Source organism: Pelmatolapia mariae, linkage group LG10_11 (assembly GCF_036321145.2).
Source record: "Pelmatolapia mariae isolate MD_Pm_ZW linkage group LG10_11, Pm_UMD_F_2, whole genome shotgun sequence".
NCBI classification, from domain to species: domain Eukaryota; kingdom Metazoa; phylum Chordata; class Actinopteri; order Cichliformes; family Cichlidae; genus Pelmatolapia; species Pelmatolapia mariae.
Window position 1 is genome coordinate 153,251 of NC_086236.1, and position 15,540 is coordinate 168,790.

At 45.6% G+C, this 15,540-nt stretch overlaps 1 protein-coding gene across 1 annotated transcript in view; it reads left to right on the forward strand.

The window, feature by feature from the left end:
- The window catches only part of tmprss15 (transmembrane serine protease 15), a 42,234-nt gene that overhangs the window by 617 nt on the left and 26,077 nt on the right, over positions 1-15,540 (forward strand). Inside the window, exons 4-11 of the mRNA XM_063487662.1 lie at positions 35-168; positions 2,982-3,047; positions 3,122-3,241; positions 3,801-3,906; positions 13,589-13,698; positions 13,780-13,920; positions 13,992-14,141; positions 14,236-14,341. Of these exons, the coding sequence (XP_063343732.1) occupies positions 35-168; positions 2,982-3,047; positions 3,122-3,241; positions 3,801-3,906; positions 13,589-13,698; positions 13,780-13,920; positions 13,992-14,141; positions 14,236-14,341 (933 nt within the window). The remainder of the gene's footprint in view (positions 1-34; positions 169-2,981; positions 3,048-3,121; positions 3,242-3,800; positions 3,907-13,588; positions 13,699-13,779; positions 13,921-13,991; positions 14,142-14,235; positions 14,342-15,540) is intronic.

A 15,540-nucleotide genomic window follows, 5' to 3' on the forward strand; every position in this document is an offset into this window, starting at 1 on the left:
TTTATTGATGCTCGTTATTGATCTGTGTCTTCAGTCGGGGCAGCGTGGTCGTGACCTTCTCCCTCCGGTTCAATCAGCTGATTGATGTGAAGGAGGCAGAGCAGCAGCTGGGGGCAGGGCTTCAGGGGATCAAAGGTGGAGTTTTGGTTATCGACACAAAGAGTATCAGCATCACAGGTGAGTGTGTGATGTCACAGAGGTAACAGCTGTTCATTTGGAGGTGAAAGATGTGAAGCCTAAGTTTACACGTTCTGGTGGTTTCGCAGACCTCCAAACATTTCATATCAGTTTTATTCCATCACACTCAATTTCAATTCAGTTCAATTTTCAATTCAATTTTATTTATACAGCGCCAAATCACAACAACAGTCGCTTCAAGGCACTTTATATTGTACAGTAGATGGTACAATAATAGATACAGAGAAAAACCCAACAATCATATGACCCCCTGTGAGCAAGCACTTTGGCGACAGTGGGAAGGAACAACTCCCTTTTAGCAGGAAGAAACCTCCGGCAGAACCAGCATCAGGGAGGGGCGGGGCCATCTGTTGCGATTGGTTGGGGTGAGAGAAGGAAGACAGGATAAAGACATGCTGTGGAAGAGAGACAGAGATTAATAACAGTGCAATGCAGAGAGGTCTATTAACACATAGTGAGAGAAGAAGGTGACTGGAAAGGAAAAACTCAATGCATCATGGGAATCCCCCAGCAGTCTACACCTATTGCAGCATAACTAAGGGAGGATTCAGCTCCAACCCTAACTATATGCTTTAGCAAAAAGGAAAGTTTGAAGCCTAATCTTAAAAGTAGAAATGCACACAAACACTCAACGTGCTGAACATAAAAGATAAAAACAGAACACCTGTGCAGGTCTGCTGAGCTTTAAGGCAACAAAAACAACCCAACAGCGAGTTAAACGGGACACGTGTGATGTTTGCTGATGTTTTTGTTTATGTCATTAGTTTGTATAATACCAATATTTTTTATTGTATTGGAGACTTCAGCGTGCTTGGCATCCGCCCTGTGATGCTTCCACTGAGATGATTTCCATCATACTTTAACCCAAACAAACCTGACACACATGTCTCCAATAAGGATTATTTTATTGTTGTTTACCAGTAAATAACTGAAGGTTAACTTTAAGTTTACTTTTTTTAATGATGATTATTATGCAGTGGGTTGTTATGCTCTGCTTCCCTCCCTGTGACAGCTGGGATAGGCTCCACCCCCCACCTCCAACCCTGAACTACCTGAGCAGAAGAACAAAGAACAAGCACCTCTGCACTAAACACAAACGAGTAAAACAAACATTTCTCACAGGAAGGGTAATAATGCTGTACCCATGTTCACATTCAGACACATTAAACTAAAACACTGACAGCACGACTCACCTGCACAGGTTCTCACAGGTTCATGTTCGGGATTCCCTGACTGCAGAGAAAAGTCTCAGTCTGGTGGGGACGGCTTCATGTGTTTATTCCTCCTCAGTCATGGGTTATTCCTCTTCAGCTGCTCAAATTAGACTTTGAACCAGGTTCTGATTCACATCCAAACAACGTGATTTCAGAGTGAAGCTCTGACTGTGTCTCTACAGAGAGCCCTGACAACACAACAACATCTGCATCTACGAAGCGATGCAGAGCAACAAAGCCTACAGAGCGACATCCCTCCCCACGTGGGACAATCTGACCACCTCTCTCTGCTCCTCATCCCTGCCTACACCCCCTCAGGAAACAGACTCCTCCCAGCACCCGGGTCATTAAATCATGGCCAGATGATGATCTCAGGAGCAGGACCTGGAGACCTTCACTCGGTCTGTTCTTTTCTCCATGAAGTGTTGTATAGAAAATGTAACAGCAACCAAGTCATCTGGGTTTTTCCTAACTGAAAACTGTGGATGACAAGTGCTTCCTGACTGATAACAACCCCTGCCGGGGTGGAGAGGCATCCAAGCCCTCACTAAATACAACGCAACGCCCAACAGCAGCTTCAAACTCACAGAGGAGCTGGTGTCTTCCTTTTAAAGGGGAGTTTTTCCTTCCCACTATCACCAAAGTGCTTGCTTATAGGGGGTCATATGATTGTTTTTTCTCTGTATTTATTATTGTAGGGTCTACCTTACAATATAAAGTGCCTTGAGGCGACTGGTGTTGTGATTTGGCGCTGTGTAAATAAAATTAAATTGAATTGAACCTTCAGGTTTCTGGGCACCCACTTCCCTGCCGATCTCACCTGGACCCACAACACCATCGCCCTGGTGAAGAAGGCCCAGCAGTGGCTGCACCTCCTCTGTGTTCTGAGGAAGAATAACCAGGAGCTGCTGCTGGCCTTCTGCTCCTCAGTGGAGAGCGTGCTCTCCTCCTGCCTGGTGTTTGGTACTCAGGGGCCTCAACTGAGAACAGAAAGGTAGTGCAGAGGGTCATAACATTGCCCAAAAATTCACTGGCTGCCCTCTGACACCCCAGAGCCTCCTTTCTCAGGAAAACCAGGACCATCAGAGGTGAGGTCCACCACCTGTTTGACCCACTGCCCTCCGGTTGGTGCCTTATGTCAGTCAAGTCCCACACCTCCAGACTCAAACAGCTTCTTACCCTGAGCCATTCAGACTGTTAACAAACACTACCTCCCCACACCACACCCGTGTCAAACCCACCACCGATCTGAGCCATGGTCTGCGTAACCCTCATCACGCAGGACACTCACACACAGACTCAATACTCAGTCAAAGTCTTTTCTCCACGCTGCTTCCAAGCAGTTTGTTCTGCAATGTGTGCCTTTCTCTTGATACCATATATTTCTCCTGTCTCCTATTTATACTTTACTCCAGCACAATTGGTGTGGAGCAACCATAATTTTGTTGGCAATACAGTGCTATTGTATTGTATTTTATTCTTTTCCATCTGGAACAACATCTACAGAAATAACTGCATCTGAAACAACATCTGCATCTGGAACAACATCTGCAGCAACAACATCTGCAGCTATAACTGCATCTCGAACATCTGGAACAACAGCCTCTGCAGGGACCAGCATCAACCCTACAGGAGGTGATGCCCCTTCAGCTGCATCCTTCCAGATGTTCATGCAGACATTTTAGCATTTTTCTGCTCTCTGTCTGCAGTAACATGTGGCCCTTATCAAACTTCCTGTGCTGATGAGGTGACGTGTATTCTGACTAGTCAGCTATGTGATGGAGTGGACGACTGTCCCGATGCCTCTGATGAAACTGATGCTCTCTGTGGTCAGTGACGATTTCTCTTTATATCTGACGTTTGTGGTGAGGTTTACCTGTAGAGCTCCTGTGCAGGTGCAGAATCACTGAGAGTGAGTGTGTGTGTCTGTGTGATGGTCTGGAGATGATCAGGAGGATGACTAGCACTGGGCTTTGCTGTGGTGCATTCAGAGCACTGAAGACCATCAGCGTCTCCTGTGCTTTAGCTCTAAGACCAGGTTGCCTCACTGGTTTAATAACAGCAGCTGTGTGTAACTCATCAGTACGTCACTGGGCTCTTTTCCTGTGTTTGCTGTCTCTTTGGTCAGTTTAGTGTCTGTTGTGTTGATGTAAAAGGTCCACTTGTTTCCAGAGCCTAGAATAGACTGTACTGTTACACTGTAACCATGGATCTCTGATTGAAACTACCCAGTTTATTCCCAAACAGTAAGCAGCACAAGCAGAAGCTCTCGTAAAGAAAAATCTCCACAAATGTTTTCCTGTACACATGGGATAGACGTGGTTGGGCACAGTGTTCATTAAAAACATTTAACTTCCTGTGATGATGTCATCACCCTTGTCTTTATAGCAACAGCATGTGACGGACAGTTTGTGCTGAGGGGCCCGAGCGGGTTGTTCAGTTCATCAAAGGCAGACAAATACAACAGCAGCAGCTTCTGTCGCTGGATCATCAGGTTAGACTGGTATACACACACGGTAACACACTGTGTAACACACTCTGTAAAACACGTTGTAACACACAATGTAACACACTCTGTAACACATTGTGTAACATACTCTGTAACACACTGTGTAACACACTCTGTAACACACTGTGTAACACTCTGTAAAACACGTTGTAACACACAATGTAACACACTCTGTAACACATTGTGTAACACACTCTGTAACACACTGTGTAACACACTCTGTAACACACTGTGTAACACACTCTGTAAAACACGTTGTAACACACACTGTAACACACTCTTTAACACACTGTGTAACACACACTGTAGCACACACTGTAACACACACACGGTAACACACTCTTTAACACACACTGTGTAACACACACTCTTTAACACACACTGTGTAACACACACACTGTAACACACTTTGTAACACACACTGTAGCACACACTGTAACACACACACACTGTAACACACATTGTGTTACACACTCTCTCTAGCGTGTCCTCGGTCTGGGTCTCAAAGAAGTCCTGCCATTAATTAATGCTTCAATCTTAAATATGATCAACCTATCTCTAATAATCGGCTATGTACCACAGGCCTTCAAGCTGGCTGTAGTTAAACCTTTACTTAAAAAGCATCTCTAGACCCGGCAATTATACCAATTATAATTATTAGCTAATTATATGCCAATCTCCAACCTTCCTTTCATATCAAACATTCTTGAAAGGGTAATTGCTAACAGATCATTTGCAGAGGAATGGCTTATTTGAAAAGTTTCAGAAAAAGGATAAGACAGGCCCATTTCACAATAGATGTACTCCAGAACAAGATAAATCAGCCTTAAAACACTCCTCCCCTCCCCTACATTTTTAACCTCCTAGGACCTGGCGTCCACATATGTGGATATCACATTTTGGTTATTTAGACCAAAATACCTAATTTTTCTCTACATGGGCCTGATATCCACTTACGAGGACATTATACTGCTACTGTTCTATCAAAATTTTAAACGAATTTCCTCATATGTGGCTCTTATTTTTCTTAAAAACAAAAATAAGGTAAAAAAAAAAAAAATCTGGTAATTCTTTGTTTTTACATTCATCGGGTCCCAATATGCCCAAATATCAAAGAGAAATTAAAAATGCATGCCATGGAAGAGTTCGGATCAAGGCTTGGATGGTCCAAGACATTAAAGGAAAAGAAGGGCAACTTTGGAAATGTTATACACTGCAAACAAAAACAGTTGGTCAGAGTGGATCTTGTCACAGCCATAGGGAGTAATAAATGAACACAACCTGAACAGAGCAAATCACGATGAAGGTTTCAGCTACTCTCTCCACTGCAAAAATTCTTCTGTCTAACCTCACAATTCAAGAAAAGAAAGCTGTCACTTCCCTGAGCGTGGGAGGTGCACCAAACAAAACTGATAATCACACAGAAAATACTACACTCCCCAGTGACAACAATAACTATGAAGCCTTAAAACAGCATCCCACAAAAAGACAGTCATCAGTTGCCTACAACAACTTGAAGAGGATAAAGGCACTGACCGTGTTAGGTTTTTTATAATAGAGAAGAAAAATATGCTCCAATTATTTTCACAACTTAGTATGAAAATTGTTAGAATTTTAAATTGTTTTACATGGAGCCATGGATGTCCTCTCTGGCTCAGAGACAAAAAGCTGCCCCCCCAGTGGGAAGGAAAAACTCCCTTTTAAACCTGGGTCAAAATCAAAACCCAAGAAGTGGAATCCTTCACTGCTCACATCAACTCAGTGGATAAAAACATAAAGTTCACCAGGTGAGACACAAAGGATAACAGTTTGCTGTTTCTGGACTGTGCCACAAACTTGGAATAATCAGGACCCTATAACACTGGGCAGAAAATGTTCACTCTAAGCCTTGAGGCGAGGCATTCCAAGGCATTCAAATCAGCAAAGAGGCACAGAAAAGAACACCAGACACCAACGAGGGAGGATCAGAAGGACAAACAGAACAACATCATCATCCCTGATCTAGCAGGTTTATCAGAGAAACTCAGGAGAGTCTTCTCCAAGCACGACATCCCAGTGTACTTCAGACCTAGCCACACACTCAGACACAAACTGGTTTATCCCAAACACAAACTCGCAGTATACAACGCAGTGTATGTGCAGTGCAGCGAGGAATGCTCAGAACTCTACATTGGAGAGACCAAACAGCCACAAGATAGAAGAGCCACCTCAACAGGACAAGATTTTGGACAGAGAAGACAGATGGATTGAAAGAGGCCTGCCTCCTACAATCCGGTTTTGAGATGCCATCCCAGACACTATCATAAGTGTCATGATAGGGTGAGTCAGGGTCTCACAATGGTTTTACCTGAAACCTCTGCTGATAATGACCTTTTTTCACACCTTGTAACAGTTTCTGACTGGAAGATCTCAAACTGCAAGAGATGTAGGGTTCTTGAAGTTCAGAAATACAGGCTGGGGCTTGACCACCAAGGATTACATTTTTAAAATAAATTCTAAAATGTACTGGTAGGAAATGTAAAGAGATTAAAACTGGGATAATATGATGTCTTTTTCATGTGTGGATCAAAAGCTTAGCAGCAGCATTCTGTACCAGATGCAGGCGGTCAAGATCCTATAAAAAGCTGTTACAATAATCAAGATGAGATTAAAGAAAGGCATGAATAGTCATCTCTCACTCAGCTGTTGACACCAGAGTTCAAAGCTTTGAAATATTTCTTAGCCGGCAAACATCAGTTTCTGATTAATCAAAGAGAATAACTCTTCAAAGACATGGCTAGAAAAATATAATACCAAGTTTTCTGAGGTTTGGTTTAACAGAAGAGGCATTTTTCGGTTCTCAGGGGCAACAATTAAGGTTTCTGTCTCATCAGAATTCACCTGCAAGTAGTTGTCAGAGAGCCACTGTTTGATATTACCAAAGCAGTTATCAAGGAGGACAACATTAAATATTCAATTCTTATAAAAGATCAGTAGAGCTGAAAATCATCAGCATAGAAACAATAAGACACATCGAAAACTTCCTGATTATTTGGCCTAGGGGGAAAATATACAAAAGAAAGAGAATAGTTCCCAAGACTGAGCCCTGTAGTACCCCACACAGCAGGATCTTGGAGTTTGACATGATCTGGTTTCAAATTCAAATTCAAATTCAAATTTTATTTGTCACACACACAACCATACACATTATTACATGTGGTGAAGTGCTTATTGCTGTGCAGAAAATATGAATAAAAAGAAATTATAAATTATAAGAAGTGTGCAAAAAAACCGGAGTGAGTGTGGTGATGTGATGTGTGTGGGAGAGTCCAGTCCTACACCTGGTTCAGGGCCCTGAGGGAAGAAGCTCCTCCTCATTCTCTCTGTTTTGGCCTTAAGGGAGCGGAAGCACTTCCCAGACCTCTCCCATCTATTGTTAGGATCGAAGAGGTCCATCATGATCTTCCGGCTTTGGTCTTTTGTTTTTGCCTGTCCCGTTTGGTTTTTTAGGCATCAGAATTGATGTCTGAAAGCCAACAAAGATACCCAACGGATTTACTTTGCCAAGGGGATCATCACAGCCTTGCCGTTTTGGTCCATTTGATTGACCTTTGTTGTTATTATTTATTTTATTTTATTTTATTTTCAGTTGTTACAGACGGGACAGACATGGCTGGGGGATAGGAAAGGGAGAAAGAAGGATGAAGGAAAAGAAAAACAGAGGATGCCTCCCCTGCACCCTAGTGACACGCCTGCACACCAATGCCTTGCATGTGTGTGTGGGTGTGGTGGAGCGGGAAGAGGGAGGCAGTCGGGGATGGGGAGGAAAGGAAGAGAAGGGCAAGCAGCCCCTCCCTGGGGCCAGCTCCCCCGCTGACCCCAGTAGGCACCCCTGCCCTCTGGAACCCACCAAGGCAAGGGGGCCCAGGCCCATCCAGACCGGGGCCCACGGCAGCAGCACCGCGAAGCCCCACAGGACCCAGGGCAGCCCACCTAACCCCACCGCAGAGGACACTGTACCCACCCCATCATTCAATCATCTCCCAGGCTACACAAGACAATAGACACCCAGGTTAAGTCCATTCTCCACCTCTCCTATGTCTCTCCCCCACCTGAAGGGTGAACTTCTGCAAGGATAAAACAACCTCCCTGCCAGTTGAAGAGCCCCCAAGTTTGGCCGATGCACCAGAGGCCCCCTGCGCCAGGACTGAGCCCCTGTGCACCCACCCACCCGCAACCTTGGCGACACACCAACAAGGACCGAAGCCCCCAAAGCCCAGCCAGAGCCCCAGCACGGGGCCTCCCCCAGCCCTGCTGCACGCAGCCATGAGGAAAACACCATCTAAAAGCCACCAGAGGCCCTAACAAGGTCATGACCACAACCCCCGGGTTGAACCAGATGTCCTAAGCCCATCCCTACCTCCACATCAACCACAATAGCAAAGGCGGGACCAAACTACAACCCCCCACCCCCGCTAGGTGATAAGATAAGATAACCTTTATTAGTCCCACACGTGGGAAATTTGTTTTGTCACAGCAGGAAGTGGACAGTGCAAAAGTTATGTAGCAAAAATTTGAATATAATAAGAATAAAATACTGTACACAACTGTACAGAATAAAATAAAATACTATATACAGTAGAATAAATAGAATGAAATATACAATAGGATAAAAATAGAATACAAATGCTGTATACAACTGAGTAAAAATACAACTTTGTCAGAAAAAGAGTATTGCACTTAGTGTTATTGCACGTGTGGGTGTGTGTGTTTGATCAGTTAAAGTCTTTGTTGTGGAGTCTGACAGCAGTGGGGAGGAAAGACCTGTGAAATCTCTCCGTCCCACACCGTGGGTGCTGCAGCCACTGAAGGAGCTGCTCAGTGCTGTCACAGTCTCCTGCATGGGGTGGGAGATGTTGTCCAGCAGGGATGACAGCTTAGCCACCATTCTCCTGTCACTCACAACCTCCACTGGGTCCAGAGGGCATCCTAGAACAGAGCTGGCCCTTCTGATCAGCCTGTTCAGTCTCTTCCTGTCCCCGGCAGAGATGCTGCCACCCCAGCAGACCACACCATAAAAGATGGCTGAGGCCACCACAGAGTCATAGAAGGTCTTCAGGAGTGGGCCCTCCACTCCAAACGACCTGAGTCTCCGCAGCAGGTACAGCCTGCTCTGCCCTTTCCTGTAGAGGGCGTCTGAGTTATGAGTCCAGTCCAGTTTGTTGTTCAGATGAACACCAAGGTACCTGTAGCTGTCCACAGTCTCAATGTCCATACCTTGGATGTTCAGTGGTTGCAGTGGAGGATGTTTGTGCCTGCGGAAGTCTACCACCAGCTCCTTGGTTTTATTAGTGTTGATCTGGAGGTAGTTCAGCTGGCACCAGTCCACAAAGTCCTGAGTCAGTCCTCTGTACTCCTTGTCGTCCCCATCAGTGATGAGGCCGACTATAGCAGAGTCATCAGAGAACTCCTGCAGGAAGCACTGGGTGGAGTTGTGGGAGAAGTCTGCAGTGTAGATGGTGAAGAGGAATGGAGCCAGAACCGTTCCCTGTGGGGCCCCTGTACTGCAGACGACCCTGTCCGACACACAGCCCTGAGTCCTCACATACTGTGGTCGGTCGGTGAGGTAGTCCAGTATCCAGGTAGTGAGGTGATGGTCCACTCCTGAGTTCTCCAGCTTGTCCTTCAGAACCGAGGGAAGAATAGTGTTGAAGGCACTGGAGAAATCAAAGAACATGATTCTCACAGTGCTTCCAGCGGTCTCCAGGTGAGCGAGGGAACGATGTAGGAGGTGAATGACGGCATCATCCGCTCCAATGCCAGGCTGGTAGGCAAACTGAAGTGGGTCCAGTGATGAGCTCACAAGGCGCCGAAGCTGAGCCAGGACCAGCCACTCCAGGGTCTTCATCAGGTGGGATGTCAGAGCCACCGGCCTGTAGCTGTTGAGGTCCTTGGGGCGTGAAGTCTTTGGCACTGGTACGACACAGGAGGTTTTCCAGAGCTGTGGGAGTCTCCCCAGCCTCAGGCTTAGGTTGAAGATGCGCTCCATCACCCCACACCGTTGGTCCGCGCAGGACCTGACGACCCTCGAGCTGATGCCATCTGGACCCGCTGCCTTCTTGGCTTTAATCCTCCTCAGTTCCCTCCTAACCTGGGTGGTTGAGAGAGACAGGCTGGAGCCTTGTGTTGAGTCTGTATTGGATGCTGTTGTTGGGGGTGGGGAGGAGTGAGCAGGGTGAATAGAAGAGGTGTGAAGTGTCTGAGGTGTCAGAGGTGGAACAGCAGCAGTGGGGGTGGGTGAGTCTGCAGCCGATGTTGGAGACTGCCTCATGGCTGAATCAAATCTGTTGAAGAAATGATTCAGTTCATTTGCCCACCTCACATCCCTCCCAGGCAGAGAGTTCTGATGTTTGTGGCCTGAGATGGTTCTGAGGCCTCTCCAGACTTTGCCAACATTGTTTTGCTGAAGCTGGTTCTCCATCTTCTGCCTGTAGCTGTCCTTCCCATTCCTTATCAGTCCCCTCAACTCTCTCTGCACCCTTTTCAGCTCCTCTTTGTCTTTGGATTTGAAGGCCCTCCTCTTCTGCTTGAGGACAGCTTTAATTTCTGGGGTAATCCAAGGTTTGTTGTTGGAGAAACACCGTACAGTCCTGGTAGGTACGGTGTTATCCACACAGAAATTAATATAGTCAGTAATGCATGTAGTAAGGCTGTCGATGTCCTCTCCGTGGTCGTCACAGATCACCTCCCACACAGTCGACTCAAAACAGTCCTTAAGAGCCTCCTCGCTCTCCTCCGACCATCTCTGTACTGTGCGGGTGGCTGGTGGCTCCCTGCGCACTAAGGGCTCATACACAGGGACAAGGTGCACCAGGTTGTGATCAGATCTGCCCAGGGGAGGGAGAGATGATGAACTGTATGCCTCTTCTGCATTGGCATACAGTAAGTCCAGTGTTTTATTGTCTCTGGTTGGGCAGGTCACATACTGGGTGAAGGTGGGCAGTGTGGAGTCCAGTGAGGCATGATTAAAGTCCCCTGATATTATGAGGAGGGCTCTCGGAGATTGTGTTTGCAGTCTGCTGACCACTGAGTGGAGAGTGTCACAGGCTGCATCCGCGTTGGCTGAGGGGGGGACATACGCTGTTATCGCGATAACATGCGAGAATTCCCGGGGCAGGTAGTACGGACGCATGCTAACGGCTAACAGCTCAATGTCTCTGCTGCAGAGTTGTTCTTTCACAGTGATGTGCCCAGGGTTACACCATCTGTCATTCACAAACACTGCCAGTCCCCCTCCTTTCCTCTTACCGCTCTCTCTTGTCCTGTCCGCTCGAAGCAGCTGGAATCCCGGTAGCGTCACGCTCGTGTCCAGAGTTAGCGGTGTTAGCCACGACTCCGTTAGCATCATGATGCTACATTGCCGGTACTCCCTCTGTGACCAGGTTAGCGACGTGAGCTCATCCATCAATAATTACAGAAGGAAGAGATGGTTGATAACGTCTCCTTGTCGGGCGACGGCGCTCCTTCCCAGCACGACACCCCCGTCTTTTCTTCCTCAGCTCGCTGGGAATGTCGAGTCTGTCTGCCGGCAGTACTGCTCCAGGACGTAGCACTAACAGCTGATCCCTACTGTTAACAAAGGATCCCTGCTCTGGGTCCCCAGACACGGGTGAAAAAAGTGGGAAAAAAACTAAGAAAAACGACCAGGACTAGCACAAAACGGTAGAACATGGTTGCAGAGTCTAATTACTAATACTTTAGTTATAAAGATTACGAGAAGAAAAAAGATGAGAAAGAAAGAAACTCAGAATGAGCAGAGCTGCTGTAACAGGCTGCTGCACACGGGGGGCGCCGGAAGTCCTTTGATGGAGCTGATCAAAGGAGCCCAGAGGGATTGATCTTATGTGGTAGCAGAGGCTGTATCAAGACTAATGTGATCTATTAAGCAGAGTGAAGCTGACCCCCCACCCACTTGAAACGTAAAGGCAAATAGGCGGAGCGGTTAGTGCTACGTTTGTGCAGATTTGTGCAGGTAAAATGAGCATTTGTGTTGCTACGATTTCCGAGATATTAAACTTATTAAACGTAGCACTAAAAAAGTAGACCATTTTGGTTTGTTTTGGAGCAGTCTGGGGGGATGGTGACATCATCAGCAAATAATATAACTTTTAATATTTCGGAAACCGTAGCAGCACAAACACAAACACTTCATCACTATTGGAGTCAGTGCTACTGGGCGGTAATCATTGTGGCAAGCATGCTGTTGTTTCTTCGGGACAGGGACAATGATGTACTCTCTGAAGCATGTGGGGACCACTGCTTGGGCCAGGGAAAGGTTGAAGATCTCAGTGAACACTGGTGCTAGCTGGTCAGCGCAGGCTCTCAGGACCGGACCAGGGATTGTACCTGGTCCTGCTGCCTTCCTGGTGTTCACCCTGCTGAACGCTTTCCTCACGGCATGCTCTGTGATGATGAAAGCGTTGTCTTCACTGGTGCACCCCATGCGCGCGCAGCCATTTGTTGGTTTAATTGCTGCAGTGTCGAAGCGAGCATAAAACGCGTTCAGCTCATCAGCCAGTGAAGCCATTCATAATTGAAGAAGGTGGTTTTTTAGAGTCCGTTATTGTCCACAGTCCCTTCCACAGGCTCCCAGAGTTGCACTGTTGTAGCTGTGACTTTATTTTTTCCCCCTAGCTCCACTTTGTCTTTCTGACCACGCTGCACACGTTGTAAGACACAGCCTTGTATTGGTCCATATTACTGGAGACAAGCGCTTCATTGTCGGCAGCGGTGCGCGATCTCAGAGCGTCGTGGATGTTTTTATCCACCCACGGCTTCTGGTTGGGAAACGTTCGGATAATAGTTCTTTCTGCTGTGTCATCAGGTCGTTTCCCGATAAATCCCACAACAGCTTCTGTAAACATGTTAATGTCATCAGAGCTGCACCGAAACATATCCCATTCTGCATCATCCAGTGCGTCACTGAGAGGTCCGTCCAGTGTGCGACCTCTCTCCGGATTGGTGCTTGCTGCTTTAGCCTTTGTTTGTAAACAGGCATAAAGAAGATTGACCAGGACATGTCCTTCAATGCACATATTAAACAAATATGTAGGAAAGTCTCTATAATTAGAAACATCCTAATTATAGAGAATGATGTTGAAAAACTAGTTCATGCATTTATTAATTCTAGGTGGGACTACTGGGCGATCGTGGCTCAAGAGTTGGCAGTTCGACTCGTAATCGGAAGGTTGCCGGTTCAAGTCCCGGCTCCGACAGTCTCGGTCATTGTGTCCTTGGGCAAGACACTTCACCCGTTGCCTACTGGTCAGAGGGCCTGGTGGTGCCAGTGTCCAGCAGCCTCGCCTCTGTCAGTGCGCCCCAGGGCAGCTCTGGCTACAATGTAGCTTGCCATCACCAGTGTGTGTGAATGGGTGGATGACTGAATGTAGTGTAAAGCGCTTTGGGGTCCATAGGGACTAAGTAAAGTGCTATACAAATACAGACCATTTACTGTAATTCATTATTATCAGGATGTCATAAAAAGTCCCTGTAACACACACACAGTAACATTCACACTATAACACTCAGTGTAACAGACACACCCCAACACATGAATGGCGAGTTCTTTGTAAAACAGACATTAAAACAAGCTCTTTCATTCACTAATAAAGAGTTGTGTTGTTTTCAGGGTTGATGATGGACTTTCAGTTCAGGTTACCTTCCCTCATTTTGAAACTGAAGAAAACAGCGACACTCTGAGGCTTTATGAAGGTGTGGGACCAAACAAAGTCTTCACAGGTGAATCCCACAGTCAGTCTGAACAGACCTCCACTGCTATCCTTAACCCGTTGGCTCACCTCCTGTTTTAATGATTGGCAGCTCAGTTCTCAGGCTCCACCTCTCCTGGAAATGTGTGGCTGCTGACCGACCAATCAACTGTGGAGTTCACCTCTGATGATATGAACAATCTGTCAGGGTTCATAGCCACGTACAGTACCGCCAACATTTCCACGCTGTCCAGTAAGATGTGATAAACAGACCATTACATGTTCTCTGAGTGTTCCCTTTACCTGATGTGTTTTTGTGTGTAGACGAGGAGAAGCTCACCTGCAACTTCGAGCAGGGCATGTGTTTCTGGAGGCAGCAGCAAGATGATAACGGGGACTGGTTTCGAATCAGAGGCCCCACTCTTCCGACTTTAACTGGCCCAAGTGTCGACCACACGCTGGGTAACAGCTCAGGTGAGTTTCACGTGGAGATCATTACTACTGAATCATCAGTCAGTATGATTTAAAGATTGATTCCAATTAATCAGTTTGTATTGAATGCCATCAGGTTTCTACATTGTCACTTCTAAGAGTCCTGGCCAATGGGAGAAGAGCTTCAGGCTCGACAGCCTTCCTCTGACTCCATCCATGCAGCCCATGTGTCTGAGCTTCTGGTAACAAAATATCATTGTTAAATTACACCACTGGGCACTCATGTGATATCATCTATTTATGTAGAATCAGCCTGCAAGGATGACAGTTCTTTCAAAGAGAACAAGTAATTCAAACGAGTCTGCTAGTTAAAGTCTGCAAATTCCAAACTTCAGAGAGAAAAATGCAGACTTTAAATGTATCATCTAACTCCAGCAAACATGACACCACTGGCAAAGGCAACCTGTTGACTACAAAGAGACCTTTTACACTACAGAAGCTCATTAAAGCTTCATTTTGAAAAGCTAAAAAAGCCAGGATGAACTGTAGAAAAAAAGTACTAATTTTTTTAAACCGATACGATACGGATAATTGGATCTGACTACTTGCCAAAAATGAGTACAAAAACCAATACTTCCACCACACACATGAAAAAAAAATGCAATGAATTGGAAGACAGGTTTTATTTTATTCTCTGCCGATAAAAAATAAAATATTAATAAAAATGACCAGAAAAATAAAATTTCAATTAAAAAATAAGCACTTCTGTTAAATTATTGCGGGGTGTCCACATTGTATTTCACCAAAATTTCAGTAAACTATCTAGCACTGTCTCCAGCTTTCAGATTGAAAAAATAAACACTTCTATTCAGAATAAAATAAATAAAAATTATGTTTCAGAATAAAATAAACACTTCTGTTAAATGATTGCAGAATATCCATATTATATCCAAACAAAATAACAGTGAACAATTTAGTGCTGTCTACAGCTTTCAGATCCACATCACATTTTTTATTGTTGTGATTTGTCTTCTCGTAAAATTGCGGCCTCTCCAAGATATGTCTCTAAGTCTACACTAGAACCTACCACAACTCTGCCCACTGATGCTGGTGCCTAATCAGCAATTTCATCAAACATGCTGTCCAGACTAGTAGTGGGCTGGTTACTGCGTGCGTTTCTTGAAGGTGGTTCATTCAGGTCATGATGCTCCTGCTTGTCTCCAGGCAACCTTAGCAGCTCAAGTTTCAGAATCTCTTTGGCATTTGCAGCAGCTATGGTGCTGGGAAAAAAAAGGTTTTTATATTTAAAACAGAGAAAGAAAAAAGTTAGCTGACAATAGGTTAGCATCCTATTTTTTTGCAGTCACACACAGATACATACACACTCATATTCACACATAGATAGCCAATCTGAAAGCTGGAGTCTCACACAGTTAACTAC